This window comes from Artibeus jamaicensis, unplaced genomic scaffold (genome assembly GCF_021234435.1).
Source record: "Artibeus jamaicensis isolate MK-2021 breed Jamaican fruit bat unplaced genomic scaffold, CSHL_Jam_final contig_944, whole genome shotgun sequence".
Classification (NCBI taxonomy): domain Eukaryota; kingdom Metazoa; phylum Chordata; class Mammalia; order Chiroptera; family Phyllostomidae; genus Artibeus; species Artibeus jamaicensis.
In genome coordinates, this window is record NW_026522020.1 from 2,258,899 (window position 1) to 2,281,483 (window position 22,585).

The 22,585-nt window shown below is 56.5% G+C and overlaps 1 protein-coding gene across 1 annotated transcript in view; it reads left to right on the forward strand.

Moving 5' to 3' along the window:
• MROH2A (maestro heat like repeat family member 2A) overlaps positions 1-21,991 on the forward strand; it is a 40,441-nt gene extending 18,450 nt beyond the window's left edge. Inside the window, exons 19-41 of the mRNA XM_037161284.2 lie at positions 4,896-5,015; positions 5,236-5,358; positions 6,375-6,527; positions 7,532-7,654; positions 8,556-8,635; positions 9,045-9,153; positions 9,839-9,934; positions 11,916-12,020; positions 12,961-13,084; positions 13,537-13,655; positions 14,450-14,602; positions 14,999-15,153; positions 15,864-16,023; positions 16,104-16,297; positions 16,570-16,707; positions 17,129-17,243; positions 17,490-17,636; positions 17,769-17,951; positions 18,435-18,590; positions 20,135-20,269; positions 20,821-20,923; positions 21,165-21,230; positions 21,739-21,991. Of these exons, the coding sequence (XP_037017179.2) occupies positions 4,896-5,015; positions 5,236-5,358; positions 6,375-6,527; positions 7,532-7,654; positions 8,556-8,635; positions 9,045-9,153; positions 9,839-9,934; positions 11,916-12,020; positions 12,961-13,084; positions 13,537-13,655; positions 14,450-14,602; positions 14,999-15,153; positions 15,864-16,023; positions 16,104-16,297; positions 16,570-16,707; positions 17,129-17,243; positions 17,490-17,636; positions 17,769-17,951; positions 18,435-18,590; positions 20,135-20,269; positions 20,821-20,923; positions 21,165-21,230; positions 21,739-21,860 (2,979 nt within the window). The 3' untranslated portion in view covers positions 21,861-21,991. The remainder of the gene's footprint in view (positions 1-4,895; positions 5,016-5,235; positions 5,359-6,374; positions 6,528-7,531; positions 7,655-8,555; positions 8,636-9,044; positions 9,154-9,838; positions 9,935-11,915; positions 12,021-12,960; positions 13,085-13,536; positions 13,656-14,449; positions 14,603-14,998; positions 15,154-15,863; positions 16,024-16,103; positions 16,298-16,569; positions 16,708-17,128; positions 17,244-17,489; positions 17,637-17,768; positions 17,952-18,434; positions 18,591-20,134; positions 20,270-20,820; positions 20,924-21,164; positions 21,231-21,738) is intronic.
• Positions 21,992-22,585: the final 594 nt, after the last annotated feature.

The window sequence follows — 22,585 nt, forward strand, 5'->3', positions numbered from 1 at the left end:
TTTTGACAAAGGTGCCAAGATGGCTCCACAGGGAACAGACAGCTTTTTCAACAAATGGAGCTGGGACAACGGCATCTGCCCCTGTGAAAGGGTGAAGCTGGTCTGCCTGCTCACCGCATGCACAGAGATGAGCTCGAGGCAGACCACAGACATGCATACAAAAGCTAAAGCTGCAAAACTCAGAAGAAAACATAGCTGTGAATCTTTGTGACCGTGGCTTGGGCACAGCCATCTTAGCAGTGACACTAAAAGCACAAGTGATGAAAGAAAAAATAAACAAACGGGACACAGTCAAAACCATACCTTCTTCTGCTGAAAATAGTGCCATCGAGGAAGTGAGAAGATACTCCATAGAACAATAGAAAATATTTGCAAATCAAGTTCCTGAGAGGATGCTTGTATCCAAAATGCATAAAGAACTCTTATAACTCAATAATGAAATGACAAATGAGCCAGTTAAAAACGAGCAAAGGATCCAAATAGACATTTCTTTAAAAAAGATGCACAAATGGCAAGTAAGTGCTCAGGATCGTCACCATCAGGGAAATGCAGGTCAAAACCCCAGAGAGATGCCACCCCATACACACAAGGATGGCTACAGTAAATGAGATAATAACAAGAGTTGGCAGGTGCGGGGACATTGGAACCCTGGTATGTTGCTGGTGTGAATATGAAATGGTGCCATGGCTTTGCACAGTAGTTTGGTGCTTCCTTGAAATGTTCAATACAGAGTTAACATACAACTTAGCAATTCCCAGGGGAAAGAGGATGATACGCCCCCGCAAAATACTGTACATAAATGTCCATAGAAGCATCATTCTTAAAGCCAAAAAGTGGGAACAACCAGAATGCCAGTCAGTGGGTGAATTCTTAAGGGAATGAGGAATGAGGCTGCTTTACTCACACAGCAAAATGCTACTGAGCCATGAAAGGGCTGATGTACTGACACACGGAACAAAAAGAATGATCCTTGAAAACCTGCCGAATGAAAGAAGCCAGGTGCAAAAGGTACACGAGGCCACAAACCATCTGACTTCACTTATGTGAAGTGTCCATGACCGGCATCTCCATAGAGACAAAAAGTAGGTTAGTGGTTGCCAGAGGCTGGGGAATGAAGGGTGACTGCCGATAGGTACGGGTTTCCTTCTGGGGGACAGAGAATTCCAGACATGGACTGTGATGGTGGTTACGCCTACTGGTCTGTGAAGATACCATTGAATTTGTAAATTCGAAATGGGTTAATTTTATGGAATGTGAATTACGTCTCCATAAAGATGTTTTTTAAAAGGTTTTGATAGGTGTCAACCGAAAACTGTGTTTGTTCGGATATGTACCCTTACAGGTGAGTATGTCAAATAACAATTGGTAAAGTGTACCTTACAGATATGTTCTGTGGCCAAATGCCGTAGATCTGCAGATATAAGGTCTAATCAGATGTCAGTTTAAGGCCAGATGCCATTTGATAGACAGTTGCATCCAGTATGTGACAAGAAAATGCATACACACTTCCGGCCAAGATGGAGGCATAGGTGGACACACTGTGCCTCTTCACACAACCAAAAGAAGGACAATAAGAAATTTAAAAACAAAAGAAACCAGAACTGTCAGAAAAATCAAACGGTTTGGAAGCCTGATAACCAAGGAGTTGAAGAAGAAACACCCACCCAGACCGGTAGGAGGGGCGGAGATGGGCAGCTGGAGAGGACTCGCAAGGCTGCGTGGCTGGTGGGGTGGATGCTCCCATGTTCGAGTGCAGATAAACTGGGAGGAACACCTGGGGAGCAAGACAGACTGCACAACCCAGGGCTACAGCTCTGGGAAATAAAGCCTCAAAACCTCTGACTGAAAACACCTGTGGGGGTGCAGCAGCGGGAGAAACTCCCATCCTCACAGGGAAGTTTGTTGGAGAGACCCACAGGGTCCTAGAAGGTCCACAAGCCTGCCCACCCTGGAATCAGCACCAGAAGGGCCCCCTTTGATTGTGGGAAGCAGGGGAAGTGACGGAAATCCGGCAGAGAGCGGAGCAAGCACCATTGTTCCCTCTCAGACCCCTCTCCACAGACAGCATCACAACGCAGTGATGCGGGTCGCCCCGCCTTGGTGAACACCTAAGGTCTGCTTCTTACTATGTAACAGGCACTCTGAGACAAAAAAGGGAAATGGCCCAAATGAAAGAACAGATCAAAGCTCCAGAAAAAAATACAACAAAGTGATGAAGAGATTGCCAACCTATCAGATGCACAGTTCAAAACTCTGGTGATCAGGATGCTCACAAAATTGGTTGAATATGGCCATAAATTAGAAGAAAAAATGAAGGCTATGAAAAGTGAAATAAAGGAAAATGTACAGGGAACCAACAGTGAAGGGAAGGAAACTGGGACTCAGATCAATGGTTTGAACCAAAAGGAAGAAATAAACATTCAACCAGAACAGAATGAAGAAACAAGAATTGAAAAGAATGAGGAGAAGCTTAGGAACCTCCAGGACATCTTTAAACGTTCCAGCATCTGAATCCTAGGGGTGCCAGAAGGAGAAGAGGAAGAGCAAGAAATTGAAAACTTATTTGAAAGCATAATGAAGGAGAACTTCCCCAATCTATCAAAGAAAATATACTTCCAGGAAGTCCAGGAAGCTCAGAGGGTCCCAAAGAAGTTGAACCCAAGGAAGCACACACCAAGGCACATCATAATTACATTAGCCAAGATTAAAGATAAGGAGAGAATCTTAAAAGCAGCAAGAGAAAGGGAGACAGTTACCTACAAAGAAGTTCCCATAAGACCTTCAGCTGACTTCTCAAAAGACACCTTGCAGGCAAGAAGGGGCTGGAAAGAAGTATTGGAAAGGAAAGGACCTACATCTAAGATGACTCTATCCAGCAAAGTTTTTATTTAGAATGGAAGGGCAGATAAAGTGCTTCACAAATAAAGTTAGATTAAAGGACTTCATCATCACCCTGCCCTTATTGTATGAAATGTTAAAGGGATTTATCTAAGAAAATGAAGATAAAAATATAAATAGTAAAATGACAACAAACTCACAGATATCAACAACCAAATCTAAAACTAACTAACTAACTAACTAACTAACTAACTAAGCAAACAACTAGAACAGGAAGAGAATCGCAGAAATGAAGATTAGTGGGGGACTATGAAGGGGAGAGAAGGGAAAAAGGTACAGAGAGTTAAGTAGCATAAATGGTAGGTACAAAATAGACAGGGGAGGTTAAGAATAGTATAGGAAATGTAGAAGCCAAAGAACTTATATGTATGACCCATGGACATGAACTAAATGGGGGAATGCAGGTGGGAGGGGGTGTGCAGGGCAGAGGGGAATAAAGAGAAAATGGGACAAATGTAATAGCCTAATCAATAAAATGTATTTTTTAAAAAAGAAAATGCATACGATTTAACCACATTGCAATAACTCACCTAGCTTAAGGATGGTAAATAAATAAATGGAGTTGTATGGGCTCAGATAACATTTGGACAAGGCAGCTTAAGAAGCTTCATCCGGATCCCCCTGAACTCTTTGCTGCTGGACTGGCCCGCTCTAGGTGAGGCCAGGCGGGTGCCAGCAGCCTCCAGACCTGTCACCCTGCAGACGGAGCTGGTCTTGTTCCAACATTAACACGCCAAAACCATTATTTTCCTGCATACAAATAAAACAACAACACAGTGAAGTGGAAACAGATCCTACTCGAAGGACCAATGTGATGTACGGTATATTGTCGATATACATTTGGTCGTAAATGTTAACTCTGTGACATGACGTGGGACCAATGCGAAGGACACAAAGTTACAAGGAGGGCAGGGGAGCTGAGAGAAGCCTTGCGTGTGCAGATCCGAGCTCGCGTGCGCAAACAGGGGGTCTCGGTGTTGTGACCGTGTCCGCTGTTGTCCAGCTAATCTGCAATATAATTTAGATGAGTTTGACAAGTTTATGAACTTTGACAACATTATTTCTAAGTTCATCTGAATGAAGCAAATGTGGGAGAATAGCTGAGAGGGCCTTGGAAACGAAGCACAGCGAGGGAGGGCTTGCTGTCCCCAGACAGCGGAAGGCGGAGGGTCCTCATCACCATGCAGCCGCCGAGAGAATGTGCGGATGAGTGTTTCCATCACCGTGGCGTGGAATAGGCCTTCCTGTGCACGAACAGAAACCAAGGAAAAGAAAGACGCTTGCCTCCATGGAAATTTCCTGAGTGACAAAACAAACTTGTCACGAAAAGACGAGAACGGTACTCCAGACGAACTGCCAGTTGAGTCTTCTGATTCGGGATTATTGGGATGCGAGTCAGACCGTGCTGGGTTTCGAACGCTGGTCCTTCCGCTTCCTTCCTGCTTTCTCACCTCCAAATACAAGTCACAGTTACCTTCTAGAGTTTCATGGAGCAAGTGAGATAACATACGTTTGTTTGTTGTTTTTTCAAGGACACACACCAAGTTCTTTTATTTTTCACACCAAGTTCTTAAAAATAAAAACCAGGTAAGACAATAACTGAACAGAAAGTGGGGGAAAGGATGCACACAGAAATTCAAAGAACAGAGATGGGAATATGCCAAGAGGAGCAACATGACTAACAGAGAAACACAGGAAAGGGGACGTCCCCGTTCTGGCTGACAGTGTTCCGTGTGCCAGAACGTGGTCAGGAGGTCCTCCACGATCGGCTGGTGGGAGTGGAAACTGGTTCAGTTCACAGAGGAGCGAAATGTGGCCCCCGGTGTTGATTTCATGCTCGCCCTTGTGCAGACCGTCCAACTGGCCCTGAACATTTATTTTAAAGAACGTGCACCAGGAGAAGATATCTGCATGTTAAATGTTTGGAGGTCCCTGCCCCGAGACCCCTGGAGGGCAGAGGGCGGAGCCTGAAGCCTCCTTTGTCCTCTGCCCTGCAGAGCTTCCTGTACAGGGCCTTGGGCTTCACCTTGGCCACAGGCCTGGAGGCCAACAAGGTGGAGTTGCTGCTGCTGGAGCTGCTGTACAAGACGGACTACGGCAAGGACTTCGACAGGGAGGTGAGGTGCCCTGCAGCCCCCCGACCCGCCAGAGCTCTCTGGGCCCTCGGGGGATATGAGGTGTGCATGTGTGTGTGCCTGCGTGCGTACGGGTGCCTGCGTGTGTGCCTGTGTACAGGTGTGCTGGTGTATGTGCACGTGTGTGCACACTTATGTGTGTGCCTGGGGGCCTCTCCTCTGCCCCCACCAACCCCGTCCCCCTGACTGGGCCTCCCTGCAGGGTGTGATTCTGTGCTTCGGCCTGTGCGCCCGGGGCCAGGTGAAGACGGTGCTGAATGTACTCCACGACTTCGAGGAGAGGATCCAGGAGTCGGAGCAGTCCTGGCAGATCGGCGCTTGGCGGGTGAGGCTCCCTCGGGTCTCTGGGGGGGGAGTCTCTTAGAACAACAGGTTCTTACTCGATGGCAGTAAGAACCCCCCTCCTGTCTCCTATTGCCCAGTGGTGAACTGGAGCCACCTCCAATGGAGCTTGGGCTGTTGGGTGACTTAGAGAACATGGGGTGGGCCTTTCCAGGCCCAGTTATTGCAGAGGCCTCCTGGCCCCTTGCTGCTGACGATGGGGGCGCCTGGGCGCCAGCTGGCCTGCAGGGGCCCAGGCCTTGCCCAGACCACTGGGTCTGAGGAAGTGAAGGGGCTGTCTCAGTGAGTCAGTGGGGCTGGGACGGAGAGGGGGTAATGGCCACTGTCGTGTAGATGAGGGCTCTGAAGCTTGTCAGAAGACCTGCAGCTGGCCAGTGGTGAAGCCAGGAGCTGGCCCCAAGCAGCCCACGCCCAGCCCCTGCTCCAACTCCCTGCTTCAGGGCATGGTGCCACCAGTTGGCTGAGTCCCCGGTGGGCAACCTGGAGTCACTGATGCCTCAATGCTTGGCCTTGACCCTTGCCCTGGAGCAGGGCTGGAGACCTGGATTTCTACTTGAAGCCTGGTGGGACTCAAAAGCCCCCCACCTCACCTCCACAGTGGGCTGAGGCTTTCTGTTCCCACTGGACCCCCAGTATCCTGAGAGCCCCTGGCCCAGAGCAGGTGCCTGGCAGTGGAGGTACGGAGGCATGCACAGCCAGCCTCTGCTGAAGGGTATACACACAGCTAACCGCTCACAGCTGATGCGCAGTCTGGCCCTGCTCTGACTTGCTCACCTCGCTACACTCAGGGCCTGGCATGTTGTAGGTGCTCAATAAAATGGTACTGAATGAATGAATAAATGAGTAGAGTGTTTTAGGTGCCTTCAGCCAACTCAGTGGCTCTCTTGGTCTTGTGACCAGAGACGGTCCTTGAGCAGCTGTGCAGATCCTGTCCCCTCCCAGTGGGCGGTTGACAGCACTGTCCCGCCAGCGTTCCTTCCCCTTCTCGTGGGCTTGCAGAAGGACCACCCCTGGAGGCGGGAGACAGTGAAGAGTGCCCTCATGGTGATGTACAGCTGTGTGGCCCTGCACTGCCACTGGCAGATGCTGCGCACCCACGTGGACACCCCCATCACCTCGAAGATCATTCACCACTACACCAGCAGCTCCCAGGTAACTCTGGGAAGCCACAGACCCACCTTTGGTGCCTGAGAGACACCCTCCTTGAGCCTGGCTGTCGGAGCCACCCTGTACCCCTTTCTGGGTTGGGGGTGGCCAGGTGCTGGACCCACGCAGCCCACATGGAGCCACCCGGGAGTCCCATCTGACTCCCAGCGTTTGGGAGGCCCATTGTCCCGGCCACTGGGCCTGCTCTCTGCTGCAGCAGGAGATGCTGGGGTGAGCATGAGTCCCCAGAAGTCACAAGACAACCCCCCACTTTTCAGTCTCCATCTCTCCCTCCACCCTGGCCTCTGCACCCCTACCCCAAACACCTGGCCCTAGACCTTTTCATAAGGGAGGAGATGAGGGCCTGTCTTCAGAAATGCAAAGGGACTAGCTACTGTCTTGGAAAAGCAAGGAGAAAACACAGAGATTAAAGCAAACACTATTCTATTACTTTAAAAAAATGCGATAAAACACATGTCACATGCAGTTTGTCATTGTGACCATTTTTAAGTGGTGGTACACGCCTTCATGCAGCTGTGTGACCGTCACGGCCATCCACTGCCAGACTCTCTGTGTTGCACAGCCAACACACTGAACCCTACAAATGACTGCCCCTCTCCCGGGTACCCCTCTCTCCCCTTCCTGTCTCTGTGAATCTACCGACTGCAGGGAACTCGGACCAGCAGGATCCCACAGTTTTTGTCCTTTCGTGTCTGGCTTAGTTCACTTTGCATAATGCCCTCAGGATTCATCCACATCATAAAAGCAACTAGGATCTTATCTCATTGGCTCACTCTGCCTCTCTGGCAACAGACGGGGCTCAATGCCCAGGGTCCCAAAGGTGCTGCCAGCCCTGCTGCCCAGGGGCTGTCAGTGGCTGAAGGACAGAAGGAGGCTGGCCATCTCTCTGTGCAAGGAGAAAGGCGTGCCCCTAGGTGGCTGTGGCTCGGGAACCTTGGGTTCACTCATGACAGGCTTCTTCCTTCCCCTTGGTGTTGGTCTGGGCACAGGACGTTGGCCTCAAAATGGCCTTCATGAAGAGCGTGGTGCAGGTCACCAAGGCTGTTGAAAACCTCAAGGACACAGAGGACTTTCAGTTTGCCCAAAAGACGACTCTTACTGCCATTCTTGTGGTAAGCCCGGGGTCCTCAGTGCTGGGCGCAGGGGTCTATACCTCTGCTGAGTCCCTGAGGGCATCTGAGGGGCGAGGGGTTACAGAGATCTCCGAAGACCCTTCCTGTCTTCGTTCTGCTTTGATCCAACCGAATGAGTCCTGAGATGACGTCCCTGTATCTGGCCACAAGACAGCCGGGCTCTGGGTGCCCCTGAGGTGACTGGTTCAGGGCTGGGTCAGCCCCTCAGTAGCCCAGTGTTTCTCCATAGGAGGGACCTAGAGGGCAGGTATCAGCCACAGGCAGGGCTTAGAGCTACTTTTGCACAGAACTTTGGTAAGATCTAGAAAATACCAATTGCCCAAGAGCAAGGAACGGTGACACGTGCTGACGGAGTTTGTGGGGCAGCCATTGTCCCTGGCCCAGACCTCCCCGCCCCCTTACAACGCCTCTGCCCTGCACCCTGCTGCCGCTGGGTGGAGGGATGGGAGAGGAGGCTGGGACTGGAGGGATGGAGAAGGAAGCGCTCATGCGTCTAGCTTCTGCCTGGACCAGGAGTTGTGTGAGTGTAGTTTCACACCAGCCTGGTGCAGCCCTGGGGAAGAGGCTGCCAGACCCTCATTTTACATGTAAGGGAAGCTGGGCTCAGGCAGGGGGAACAGTTTGCCCAAGGGGACATCCCCATAAAGCAGACCTGAGTGGGGCACACATACCCATCTTGAACCCCTTGCCTTCCATTAGATTTTGCCCCCCTGCCCTTGAAAATGTCAAAGGTCAAGTGGCCCTAAAAATGTCAGCTCTTCAGGGCACTAACACTGGGAGTGGTGCCCCCTTTGAGGTCACTGTGCCTGAAGGGCCCCTGTCATAGCTGCCCCGGGGATCTGGGGGGCCAGGCTGGTCACTGCCCCGCTCTGCCGGGCAGGCGATCATCAAGGCAGAGCCGCCGGATAGCCTGGCTTCTCCAGTGCGCACCATGGCTATGGACGCCCTCTGGCACCTCAGGTGAGCTGGGCCTACCCCCAGGGGCTCCCATTCAGGAGCTCTGAGGTGGGGCTGTGGAGATGCCCCCGCTGCTGGTCCTGGAATCACCCCCGAGCCCTGGGCGTGGGCCAGCCTGGAGAGCAGCATCCGTGGTGGGGTCAAGGGGGATCCATGCAATGTTTCCAAGCAGTAGATGGACACGGTCAGAGCAGGCACCAAGGAGGAGAGGTGGCCTTGACCCCTGAGTCTGCCCCTCAGTCCCAGACCCAGTCAGTGGGCACGGATGGTTGGGTAAAGCCAGGGCCCAGGGTACGTGCCAACCAGGGAATCGGGTCCTTCTCTTGATGTGTGACGTGCCTCCACTCCCTAGACTGGGCCATGGGTCTCAACTCCCTACTGACCACTCCTGTCACTTTCTCTCTGTCCCTAGCAAAGTGAAGCCTTTCTACTCCACAGAGGAGAACAGCGAGCTGATGGATATCAGTATGCATTCTGTAATTTCTCTCCTGCCCCCAGGAGAGGACAACGAGTCCATCATGGTAGGTCCCTCTGAGCCACCTCCTTTTCTGGGTCAGGACTGGGAAGTTTCCTTTAACATGAGTCCCGAACCACCCGAACCACCCTGGTGTGTGTGGTTGGGGGCGGCAGGGGGCGGCAGAGGGCGGCAGGCTGTGCCGGTCAGTGCGAGGTGGTGCTTGCTGCTGCAACAAATAAACTCTGAAATCTCTGTGGTTTAACAAGACGGAACTGAGATTGAAGAGGTGGTGGGGGTGGGGACGGAGCTGCTTCCCACGGTCATTCGGGAGCTCTGCTGTCTTCAGTGAGTGGTTCCGAAGGTCCCTACCGGTACTGAAAAGAAGCGGGGAAAGGAAGAGGAGAGTGTGGATTTCTGAGCCGCTCTACCCACCGTCCATTGGCCAGATTTCAGTCACATGGTACCACCTTGATGCAGGGGATCCTGGGAAATGTAGTCCCAGACCAGAGCTATTTTCCAGGAACACTGTTGGAAAGGGGGGACAAGTCTTTTGAGGCCAGGCAGCCATCTGTGCCTCCAGAACTGGGTTCCGGGAGTTCCGCTCCCTCCCCGTGAAATGGGTCCCTCTTAAGAGGTTGTCATGTATGTCACATGAGAAGATGAGGGCAAAGAGCTGCACCTGGGCAGAGGGAAAAGGGGCATCTATCAGGCCTTGCCCTGTGCACCCCTCACTGCTGCCTTTCTCGCAGGCCCTATATGAGAACGCCCTGCGTGCCCTGGAGCAGCTGATGGGAGGCCTCATGTGCAGGCAGCTGGACCCCTGGGGACTGCAGGAGGTGGTGCAGGTGAGCGGCCACCCCTCCTGGGGTGCTGGCTTGGGGGCCAGGCTCCCTGTGGGAAACCGGGCTAGGAGTTAAACATCGTTTTGGTCATTTTCTTTAGATAAAATGTCAAATTTGCTGAAAAGGTGCAAGTATAGTAAAAAGAGCTCTTGTATACCTTTCTCCCAGTTTTGCAGTTCTTAATATTTTGCCAGAGTTTTCGTCTGTCTTGTCTTTCTCTCTCTCACACACACCCCTTTTAGATCACAGGGAGTTAGTGGCAGACACTCAGAACAAGAACAGTGTTTTCTATAACAATACACTGATCGAAACGAAACATTTCACATTGATGAGGTGCTGCCCGCTAATCCATGGTCGACAGTGGGTTTCACTCTTGGTTCCGGTGACGTTCTGTGGGTTCCCCCCGATTCTGGACCCAGTCGGGGTTGTTGTCGGGTGGAATTGTCCTGGCCCTTCGGTGTCCTGTAATGGACACCGTAGTTCCTCGGTCTTTGTCATTTACAGTCCTGGCGTTTTTGAAGGGTGCCGGTGGTTTGTTTTTTTTTTAATTAGGTTGTTTTTTTTTTCTTGTTACTGTTTTCAGAGTTTTTATATTTTCTAGATACAAGTCCTTTATCAGTTATGTAATTTGCAATTTTTTTCTCAGTCTGTGACTTGTCCATGAATTTCTCAGTCTCTTTTGAAGAGCAGACCTTTTAAATTTCAAGGAAGTGTAATTTATTATTATTTTCTCTTTTACGGGTCATGGTTTTGCTGTCCCATCTAAGAAACCTTCGCCTAACCCAAGACCACAAGCGTTTTCTTCTAAAACTCTGCAGTTTCGGGTTCTGCAGCGAGGTCTATGAGCTCATCTAGCTCACCATTGCACACGGTGGGAGGTGCAGGTCAGCGTTTACTTAACTTTCGTATTGCTACACGCAGGCAACCAATTGCTCCTTCATCATTTGTTGAAAAGACAGTCTTTTCTCCATTGAGTTAATTACCTTTGCACCTTTGTCAAAAGTCCCCTGCCCACGTACATGTGGCTCCATCGCTGAACACTGTTCCCGCCCCCTGACGCAGTTGCCTCTGTTGGCACCAGTGCCATCCTGTCTCGGCTGCTGCCGTGTGACAATGCGTCTTCACATCAGCGTCAGACTGTGTGGGGCCGCTGGCTCCGTTCTCCGCGGCCGCACCCCACAAACACGGACGGGTGGTCCTCACTTTATTCCGGTCCAAAATATGTAATAATTTCTCTTTCGATCTCCTCTTTGACCCATGGGTTTCCTAGAAATTTCCAAACATTTGAGGATTTTTCCCCGGCGGTCATTCTGGTTTCGACTCCTACTTTAACACTATTGTAGTTGGAGGACATACTTTGTGTGATTCGGATCCTCCTAAATCCACAGAGACTTGTTCTGTTGTCCAGGTGTGGCCCATCTTTGGTGACGGCTCTGCGGTCACTTGGAAAGACTTCGGCCATGTTGTGGTCCTAGATGTCACTTAGGCCAGGCTGGGTGGCAGGGTTGTCCAAGTTTTCCAGATCCTTCCTGGTTTTCTATCCTCTGGGTCTTTCAGTTTCGGAGAAAGAGGTACTGAAACCTCCGTCGTGGATTATTTATTTTCCCTCTCGGTCCTGCCAGGTTTTCCTCCGTGTGTACTACGAAGCTCTGTAATTGGATGTGTCCATGATGGTGGGAACCCAGGGCAGGCTGAGCTTCTGGCCCTCCTGAGGGTGGGCAGACATTTGGAACAAGGCCCAACACATTCATTAGTCAAGAGCCGCCTCGGGGAGGTCGCTGAGAGAGCTCCCTCCTCGCCCCTCACCCCACCAACCTCATTGCTCTAGTGGTACGGACTGGGAAGAAAACCAGAAGTGTCTAGAACCACCCAGAATCATTGGAAGTCAGATTCTGAGCAGGCAGGGTGATGAAGGCAGTGGTTGGCCAGGGAAGGTCTGGCCCTGGGGTTTTAACACCCCCTCTGTTCTCGGCTCTGTCCGTAGCTCCTGGAGAAGTGGATCTTGTCGGAGAAAGAATGGGAGCGGGAGAAAGCTGTGCACCTCCATCTCCGGCTCATGCAGGCCTATGTCCAAAGCATCGGCGTCTGCGTGAGTGCCTGAGTGCCCAGTCCCCCAGCCTGGGTTCTGCCCCCCAAAGAGTCCCTTGGAAGGAGGCCACCTCATTTGGGAATGGCAACGAGACCCCTCGGAGGGCCACCCTGGGACTCTGGGTGGGAGCGAGGGTGAGGATGGGCTGTAGCTTGTGCGGATCTAGGTTTCATGGGACCTGAGCCTTGTACTGTGGTGCCGACCTTGTCTAAGAAAAAGGACCCAATTATGGCAACCACATGGGTGAGAAAATCAAATGCTTACTTAAAGGGAGAAAATAAATCACTAAACAATGACAAATTTTACAAAGCTTGACAAGCACCACAAACCTCTACAACAGTGATGAGCTGTTTTTGTTGGTTAATCATCTGGCACCACTTGATGGGACCTCTCTTCCTGCCTTTGTTCGCTCCATCATCTTGGTCGTCCTGGTCTTCGGGGACGGTGGGCGCAGGCAGGGTGGTGTCCTGGGGCTGGGGTGTGGGGACGAGCCTCAGGTCTCAGGACTGGGACGCGGTGAGAACGAGGTGGGCGGGACGACTGCTGCATAAGTGTTGCGGCCAGATGCTGGGTCTTCTGATGCCATGCTCCTGCTGCTGCCTGAACGAGGAGGAGCCATTCTCACCAAATGAGGAAGACAGGGGCCCAGGTCACACAGCTAGTGAGTGGGGAGGCCCAAAATTGAACCCGGGCTCACTTACAGGAACAAGACAGGTGCCTGGATGTGGCCCCTGGGTCCGAGGCCAGCCCGGCTCCCCGGGTCCTGGGGGGCAGATGCTCGGGCAGCGGAGGGACGGCAGCAGCCTCTCCCGTCCCAGACCGGGTAGTGTCTTCAGAGCAGAGGTCCCCCTCTCTGGCCACCCACGACCCTGCCCCTGGGCAGCACCTGGTGTGCAGGAGGGGACAGAGGGTGTGACCCTTGAGGCCTCCCGTCCCTCAGATCCCCCTGAAGCTGGGACAGTTTGGCACGCTGGTTGGACTCATCGCCCCAAGCACCTGTGACTCCCATGAAAGAACGCGCGTGGCCTCAGCAGACGTCCTGTCCTGCCTGCTGGACCTTCACGGTACGTGGACAGCGGGACCAGCCTCTCTGGGCCAGGAGGAAGGGGGAGAGGCCACGGAAGCTTCTGCAAGGAGAGGCTTATTGGTCAGTGTCACTCCCTGCTTGTGCTGCACACTCAGGGGCCCCAGCGCGACAAGGCCAGCTAACAGGTGCCAGGGGCACAGCAAAATCGGCCAGAGATGAGCCGAGGGGAGGCCATCAGAGGCGGCGAGTGGGCCTTTGGCTTGGTGGCTGGTGGGGTCTGCGGCGGAGCAGGCGTTTGGGCCGAATGTGGAGGTGGTATGGGACCCAGTGAGGGCAAAGGCAGGAAGGGCCCGGATGCCAGGTGCTGCGGTGCGGTCCGGTCCGCAGAGCCCAGGTGCCCTGAGCAGGGAGGCAGGAGGCCGCCGTGACGCAGCCTGTGGCTGCGCCTTCTATCAGTGCTGATCACGCCGGAAACTATGCTCCCAGCAGCAAGCCAGACCTGCTCTTCCTGGGACGATTCCGCAGAGCAGGAGCTGGCGCGGTGTAAGGAGGACCTCCGGGACGCGGTGGTGGAGACGGTCTTCAGTGTGTCCTCCAGGATCGCCGAGGTGATGAGCGGGGAGGGCTGGTCTCCAGGTGCCTGAGCCATCGCTGGGGGCAGGGCCTGGCTCAGCCTGGCCTCACAGTCCCCACTCTCTTCTGGGAGTCACAGCTCCCAGTGCCTTTGGGCCAGCTTCTGACATCAGTCCTTAAACGGCCTGCATTATGTAAGGTCCCCATGGGGACCTGGCACACGGGAGGTGCTGAACCGTCCCTGGCTAGCCTCTCCCCATCCTTATGATGTGCTGCACTGAGGCTGGAGGGGCCCCAGAGAGACAGGAACACGAGGCCTTGGCGCATGGGCAGGCTGGTGGCGGAAGGTGCCCGGTGCCACCCAAACTCTCGGGGCTGTAGAGGGGCGAGGTCATGTCTGCTCAGGGGGCAGAGGGGCTTCCCAGAGGAGTGGTCCCTCTCCCCCGGGAGTGGCAGGACAGATCAGGGGTGGTGGGGGTAGCTGTAGGGCACAGAGCACACCCCGAGGGAAGGCTGTAGGGAGTAAAAGCAGGATGGGGAGGGTTCGGGGTGAGGCTGCCTGTGGGGGCAGTTCAGGGAGGCTGGGGCAGGCGATGGGGAGTGGGAGGGGGAGGTGCATCCGGGAGGCTTTGGAAAGAGTGACAGACACCCTGAGCAGGCCCAGGATAGCACTGAGAGACACTGGGAGGCAGGAAGGCAGGTGAGGAGGAAGGAAGGGACCTGGGTGTGGGGGCCATGCTGTCCAGCAGGAGAGGAGGCTCCATCCGTGGTGACTGGAGGGCCTGGGACTCAGCTGTCGGACCCCAGGAATGGCCCGCTCTGGTCCTAGGTGGCTTGCAAGCAGTTTACTTGTGATGACGTGGTCTCGCTCATCCAGAAGCTCTGCGAGAACATTGGGGCGGTGGGCCTCCAGCATGACCGGGCCTCTGTCACCTGGATAGACGCCTTCCTCCAGAGGCGGGTCAAGGATCTGGAGGACAAGGTAGCAGAACTGGGCTGGGCCACCTGCGGCTGGGGCTGCCTGGCGCACCCAGGAGGGACTGGCCGGGCCAGCTGCCCTCGCTGACAGTGCCTCCCAGACCCCTGGCTGTATGGAGCAGGAGGCAGGAGAGTTCTAGAGTGAGAAAGAAAGGGTTGAAGGTCCGTGGGTGGATGGCGGACTAGGGCCTGAGGCTCTCTCTGTCCAGGCACTCTGCCTCCCACACCAAAAACCTGATAAAGCTCAGGAAAAGGCCAAAGGCTCCGCTGGAGGGGTGCTGGCGATCCATCTGCCCCAGCTTCCCCTCAGGCCAGAGTCCCTGGAGGAGGGGTGTGTGGCAGAACGAGGGCAAGAGGCCCATGGGGGCCAGGCAACCCTGGTGATGCCCCGCCCCTGCAGGTGGCTGAGATCCTGGGCGCCATCCTGGTCCACCTGCCCGTGGTGGAGCCCCCGGAGGTGCGGCGGCACCTCGTTGAGGGTGTCCTGCTGCTGGCTCACCACCACCGGGAGACGGTGCTCACGTCGCTCCTGAGGCAGCCCCTGCCCTTGCAGAGGTGGGTGCCCCGACTCACCCTCGCTGCCTCGTCTCTGCGCCTCCCTTGAGAGGCCCAGCCTTTGGGGGATCGCGCGCCCAGTTTTGTGAATTCTGAAAGGCATTTAATGCATCTCCTTGTTCCATTGGATCTTGCTGGACTTGTCTCTTCAGAACCCACCAGGAGGCCACCTCCCTGTACCCAGGTCCCTCCTGTGCAGGGGCCCCTTCCCTTCTCAGCTAGGCCACAGGCTGTGAAGTGGGGATGGGGGAAGCCCATTAAGACTGTAGTCTGGCCAGCCACCTGACCCCTGCAGGCCTCGCTCCCTCTTTCTCAAAGATGTGCCGGGGGGCGGAAGGGCAAAGGCCCCAGCCAGCGCCTAGGGCCAGCCTGACACAGGTCAGGCACTTGGAGGCTTTCAACTCATGTGTCCGTAGGTCATCAAACAGGGGGCCCAGGGGGACCTCTGAGGTCACCTAGCTGTGGAGCTGCAGCTTTGCAGGGGACCATGGCTTTCTCTGGGGTTCTGTGAGCCAGAGCACAGAGCAGTGGCTGAGCGAGGAGCCAGGGACCTGGGTTCTGGTTACAAACTTCTAGCAGCTCACTTGAGCTCCCTGAGATTCAGCCTCTGGAGTCTGCTATTCAGGGTGCTGCTGGGGGTCCAAAGAGGCTCCTGCCTGGCAGGGCACGTGGCAGGTAACCCACGGTTCTTGTTCTCTGTCTTTGGCTAGCCACCTGAAGGAGGTGTGGCTGGCTGTGGCGGAGAATGTGCCCTTTGCCCGGTTGATGCTCCATGGGCTGATGGGCCGGCTGCAGTCGAGGTTCACCCCCAGGGCCACCGCCACCTCGAAGGCCGACGTCTGGCGCCTGGCTGCGGTGGACCCCCTGATGGTGAGACGCCGCGGGGACCGGCCCCGGGGCTCCACGGGGTCCCAGTAGGAACCGGGTGCCCACTGGTCCTCTCTCCGCAGATCGTATGCACCATCCAGCTTCTCATCGAGAAGGTGGACAAGGATGATGCGCTCCTGGACCTCTTCCCGGACCTTGTCTACACCCTCCTAATGCAGCTCGGCAGCATCCAGGGGCCCGAGGCTGTGTCTCCCGTCCTGAAGACGTGGAGACTCGTCCACACAGGGGCCCTGCCGGGGGACATCAACCCGCAGAGGTGCTCTTGAGGGCCCTGGTGGGGCGTGGCCTCAGGCAGCCCCCACCGAGAGGCCCTCCTCACCAGCTCCTGGTGGGGAGGGGGAGTCTCTGGAGGCCGACCTTACTGACAACCCTCCCTCCCCGTGTCCAGCACAGGGCAGACCAGTCGTAGCCCCTCGAGCAAGGCCCAGCAGGTGTTGGGAGCCCGATTCACAGACCCGGGTGGCATGCTTGCCCCTCTGAGGTACTGTGGGTGCTGCCACATGGTGACATGGTCCCACCTCCTTCCAGGGTCACAGTCAAATCCATGCAGCTTTTGTTTGAGAGACTCAGCAGTGAGCAACTGGCCCACACCCTGGAAGAGCAGGGCGTGTGGGCCCTGCTGGGGAGCAGCTCGACCTTCCTGCAAGGAGCGGGCTTGCTGGCCAGGTGGGCGCCCTGGCTCCCACGGGGATGGGCAGAGCGACTTGCAGAAGGTCTGGGCGATGGTGAAACGCCTTCGGGATGGTGGGAGCAAGCCGAGAGGCACAGGGAATCCTTTCTCCCACCCCTTCATGCTCTAGAGCAGGAGATGTGAGGCTGGAGGCTAGTTGGGCTTGGCCAAGGCCGCACAGGGCTTCTGAGCGGGGCTGGGATGGGAGAGTCCCAGGTCCTGATAGCCCACGAGCAGCCCTCGTTAGAACTCTTTATAAAAAGATAATAGAGAGTAAGTGCTTCAGTGATGCCCCCTGGTGAGGAGGGCAAGGCCCAGAGGTGTCAGCCCCGCCCACAGGTACCCAGCTCCCCTGTGGCTCAGGTTGGCTGGAGCTGAGATACCCTCCCTGCCCGGTGGGCTGTGGTCCCCCCACAGGCTGTGCATCCAGAACGCGGAGGGCTCCTGGCAGAGGCTGTCGGAGCTGATGCTCAGAGGCATGGCCTCGGAGGTCCTCAGCTGCCGCATCAGCAGCACAGCCATCTGCGTGGAAGTGAGGCGCAGGGCTGGCTGCTGGGGGGGGGTGCTGGGGAGGAGGGGTGGGCGGCCCCCCAGCTCTCGTGGGGGACTGATTTCAGGGGCAGGCACTCAGGCGCTGAGGGGCGTCTGAGTGTCGGGGCTCCAAATCCCACCCGTCATGGGAGGCCATTCTGTGCACTGGATAGAGTCTCACACCCTGCTGGTGGCTGGGAATCGGGCCTCTCTTGGGGGGGTAACGGCAATGAGTTCTCCTTTCCAGTTCATGAGAGACCCAATTCTGTACCAGGAGAAGCTGCTGAAGCCGGCTGTGCTGCTGCTGGAGCAGGGCGTGGGCCAGAGGGACGAGGCCCTGCGGGTGCTGTCCCTGCGTGCCCTCGGCAACATGGCCCTGGGCGCCCCCAGGAAGGTGCTGTGCCCCTGAACCCCTGGGCCCAGGATGCAGAGCCCCGTGGGCTGAGGGCCCAGTGCCGAGTGTTCTGATTACACGGAGGTCAGCCCTGGCGCTGAAGGCTGGCGGTGCCCCGCTCTCGCCCCCCAGGTGAGGCAGTACCGGAAGCTGCTCCTGGAGACCTGTCTGTGCGCCCTGCGGGGTGTGGGTGGCACCCGCGTGCCTTGCGCGGGCATGGAGGCCCTGGCCAAGATCCTGGCCGAGCTCCGCGAAGGGGATGTGGGGTCCTCCTTCGACGCCATCTCGGAGCAGTGCAGGTCCTTCTTTGACGACGTGAGTTGGACCAGAGACTCCCTGGGCCCAGGCCCTCAGGGGGCTCCGCCGATGCCTCTCTGGAGCTGACAGGGTGGCAGGTCCTGCTTGATGCTGATGGGTTGATTGGCCGATTGTGGGATCTTGTAAAAAACAAACACACAAGCATCTCCTTACAGCGCCCATGGGACCCTTCTCCCTGCTACTAGGGGATGAGCCTCCCTTCCAATCCCTGTAGCCCACAGGTGCAGCTCTTGGGGCCCTGTGACCAGCGGGGTGGGAACCCTGAGGGGCAGCCTTCCTCTGGGAAGCAGAGGTCACACGTACGTGAGTGAGGCCCAGCCCGGGAGCCCTGCCAGAGAGCCTCCGTCCTGACGGGGTTGATCCAGAAAGCTTCGCAGGGGTCCAGGCACTTGGAAGGGCTTTGTCTGGGGGCATGGCTGGGGTTTTGCTGGGCTTGCAGCTCCCCGAATTTCAGAGACACCCCCTATGTCTCGGCCGCAGGAGAGCGAGCTACTACGCTTGCAGGCCTTCCGCCTCTTCGGGGCGCTGGCCAAGGTGGTCAGGGTCTCCAAGAAGCACTTCTTCAAGGAGGAAGTGAGGAGAGCCTGGGTCCCCCTCCTGCTACACTGCCAGGACCCCTGCCCCGACGCAGCTCAAGTAAGACCCCAGAGTTGGCGCCCGCTCTCCCCAAAAGGGAAAATGTTTTCTGAGCCCACTGGCTCAGCCACCTGTAGGCTCCCCCACCAACCCCGGGTCTGTCTCCCCTTTCCCATCCGTCCCCACTCATGAGCCCAGAGGCCACATGCCAGGCTGGCGAAAGGGACCATTCAAGGTGACCCACAAACCAACTTATGGAGGAGTCTCAGCTTTGTGGGGGCTCAGTTTCCTTCCTCCCCAGTTACCTTCACTGGTTGCCCTTCTGCCAGTCTCACTGTTGGGTGTTCACGTTCAGTCACGTTGGAAACTCACCCAAACCTCCCCTCACCCGCTCCCCGAGGGGCAGGCTTGGCGGAGGAGAGGTGGGCTGTGCCTGGCTCTGCACACGGTTTCTCCTTCCTCCCAAGTCCCAGCTCCTCTGATGCTTTGGGTGGGAGGAGGGAGGGACCTGTCTTCCAGTCTAACTGCTGCCTCTCAAGCCAGCGCCAGCTGGCTGGGGACACCTGTGTCAGGGTCATGCACAGCCCATGGCCCTGACCTCTGTCTTCTCCCTCCCTGTCCTCCTATACAGACTGGGGACAAGGTGGTGGACCGGTGGCGGGGATGAGGGCTGGTCTGCAAAAAACAAGGGACAGATACAGTTGTGGGAATACAGCTGGCTGTGAAGGGGGGGTCCTCAACCGCTCATTTTGAACTGGGTCCTTAGTCCCCAGATCTGGGGTCACAAGGCCCCTCAGTCCTGCTGCCGTGAGGGCTGCATGTGGGGCGGGGTAGCCGAGAGGCATCCTTGGGGAGGTGAGGGGAGTACCACTGTGCCCCTCCCTACCCCGGCTGCTGGCATGGCACTCAGCCCTGCCTGGGCCGTGCCCTGAGGACACTGGTGGCCCAGGGCACAAAGGTCACCTCTTGGAGACAGCTTTCATCTCCCTCTGTCAAGGGCTCCCACTGTGATTTCAGCTTTATCAGCAGCTGCCCAGTCAGGTGACGGAGAGGCTTTGATGAAGGAGCCACAAAGAGGCCAGGCACTGGTCCCCAGGGACAGGGAGGGCCAGACTAGCCCAGCCAAGGCTGCTGTCCCTGCTACCCATCGGGGGGCAGATGCCCAGCCTCTCTCCACCTGCCCTCCAGTCTCCTCTGGGCATTGTCCTGGGACCTGCCCCACCGGTGGCCAGGCCCCAAAGCCCAGCTGGTGCCGCATTCAGGGGTGGGAGGAGCTGAGTGCAGGGTGTCTGGGGGGTCACCCAGGTCCTGCCAACCCCAGCCAGGCCCCAGGCCAATGCCCTGGAAAGACAGATCCCTGGCAGGGCTGCTGAGGGGGCAAGTGGGCCACATCTGCCCCAGAGGGGCTTTTGGGGAATGTGCACACAACCATCGCCTGGTGGGGGCGGGGCTCTGGTCCCAGGGGCCCACTCAGGGATCCACCCACTTGCCACCCTCCAGCTTCCTGAGGCTTTTCCAGGCCGCCCTCGGGCCAGCCCTGCTCCCCCTGGGAACCCTGCCTATGGCCCGATATGGCCCCGCTGTCCTGCCCTGTGTCCCCACAGGCTTGTCTGGAGGCCACGTGTCAGTGTGTGCGCTTCTGGGGCTGCAAGGCCCTGGCAGACTCCTGGGTGCGACGGGACGGCTGCGGGGCAGACGAGACGGCGGCCGTTCTCCAGACGACCCTGTGCTCTGTCCTGGTGAGGACACTGAGGGTGGCCATCCCGCTGGAGGCGGCTGCCCAGCGGCCTGGGGCTTAAGGTCTTGGTGGCCATGGAGGCCTATCTCATGACCCTGTGTCCACCCTCTAGATGGGATGTGTTGAGGCCAGCACCGTCCGACAAAAATGAACACCGGCCACACACCCATTTTTAATTTTTCTAATACCCGTGTTAAGAAAAGTGAAAAAAGATAACACCAAATTTAATCATAGGTTTTATTTAACCTAGAAGACCAAAATCGTTCTCATTTCAACAAGTAATCAACATAATAGCTGTTAATTCAGGCTGGTCCCATTTCTAGTGCTTAAGGACCACATGTGGCCATTGGCTTCTGTATGGGACCGCGTGGGACAGACACGGCCCTTCTCTGGGTCAGACAAGGACGTGACGGGGGCTGCAGGTCGCCCGGTTTCTGACCTGCTGCGTGATGCTGGAGCAGGCACCTGCCCTCTCTGGGCAGGGCCTCCACAGCAGGCAGGTGGGGACACTGCTGCCGGAGCAGCCTGGCCCCGTGTCCCGTTTTCATGCAGACGCAGAAAAAGCCTGCTGTTCTCTATGGTTTCTTGCTGGAAACAATGACCTACATTAAAAGTAACTTGTCCAGGATCAGAATGGCTTCCTGCAACTTGGCAGGTGAGGGGACAGTTGTCTCCTGATGCGGGAGGGCCCTTGACGGCTATAGGCTTAGGCTCGGGGCTGGTGGGGACGGGTGTCAGGGCCAGAGCTGGGGTGGAAGTCCCCTCTGGGCCTGCTGTCTCACTGTGCCACGTACCTGCCTGTCAATTAGGCGTCCTGAGTGGCCGCCACATAAGGTAGAGCCAGGCCTCTGGACGACCTGCCCTGTGTGGTGAGCCCTCCTCTGGCCACCACTTAGGGATCATTATGAAGCAGATGTCTGAGCATTACCTGAAGAAGCTGGACTTCGCGGCGTTGCGGGATTGTAAGTGGTGGAGACTCAACGGTACCTGCGGAGCTCAGGGGGACGCTGAGGGAACTGCCCGCTCACCCCTGCTTGGGGCTTTGTGGGGGGAGTCGAGGCTGTAACCAGGGCACAGAGAGATGGATGGCCCTGCAGAGGGCTTTCCGAGGAAGACAACCCTCTTTGGCGGGGCAGTGAGAGTGGGGGGTGTCCCTTTGTTCCCTGGCCTGTGTCCTCTTCCCCTTCACAAACATTTATAAAATGCTTCTGCCCCGGTTCCTTCAGCTGATCCAGGTGGCAACCAGGTTCTGGAGGACCCCTCTGTCCGTTTCACAAGGGGAGCCCCGGGCGATGGGAGATGTGTGTGAAGACACGGCTCCACAGGCCACCTGCTGACTTTGAACCGGGGGCTCCCCGTCTGCAGCCCCTTGCCTGTCACTGGCTCCCGGGCCCTGGCGGGCAGAGGTGCGGGCTGGGGGGCGAGGCCAGCCTGCCAGGGCACTGATCCTCCCATTCCTCTCACCCGCAGCCCTCCAGGAGCTCCAGCTGGACTCGGACCCCGGGGTCCGGAGGGCCGCGCTGGACACCCTCCAAATCTTGGACACCTGTAGTCAGCAGCGGCCTTCCACTCCCCTGGAGGGCGTCTCCTAGGTGGCCGGAATGGAAGCCACCCACTGCGAGCCCTGCCCACAGCTGGCGGACCGCGGGGATTCACATTAGTTTGTAAGGAAAGCATTGTTGAGAAAATTGGTGTCGCTTCTTTCCCACTGAAATAAACCTCCATTGCCACGTGGACCGCAGGTTCTGGGCCGTGAGGCGACGGCACCCCATGGCCAACACGGTGCCAGGGGTTGTCCTCGCTTCCCTGAGGACGTGCTGTCTGACAGCCCCTCCCAGCCCGAAGCTCGGAGCCCGCCTTGGTGTCTTCCCTTGCATCTCTGCCTCGTCTGTCCATGCTGATGGCGCCCACTGCTCGAGGCCGTGCCAGGCAGCGGGGAGCAGGTTTCAGGGCAGCCTCTGCACCCAGGGGCCCCACTCCAACAGGGGAAGGAGGCGTCCCCCAGCCAAACATCACACCCACTAGACGGCAGCATCCCGTGGCTTACTGGACATGACAGGCACAGCCTACAGGCTGGCTCCCAGTCCCTTCCGCCTCACCGCCCTCTGCTGGACGATTGAGGGCATTGAAACCCCGAATTTCCAGGCTCCCTGGCAGCGAGGGTGGTCAGAGGTGACCTTAGCACAGGCGGGCTGGGCCAGGGATTGGGGGCGAGGCAAGGTGCAGGCGGTTTTGGGCAGGAATGATAGTCCTTCCTGATAAAGAGAGAAGGTCCAGAGCTGCAGCCTTGGCCAAGCCTGAGCCAGCAGCCTCCGCC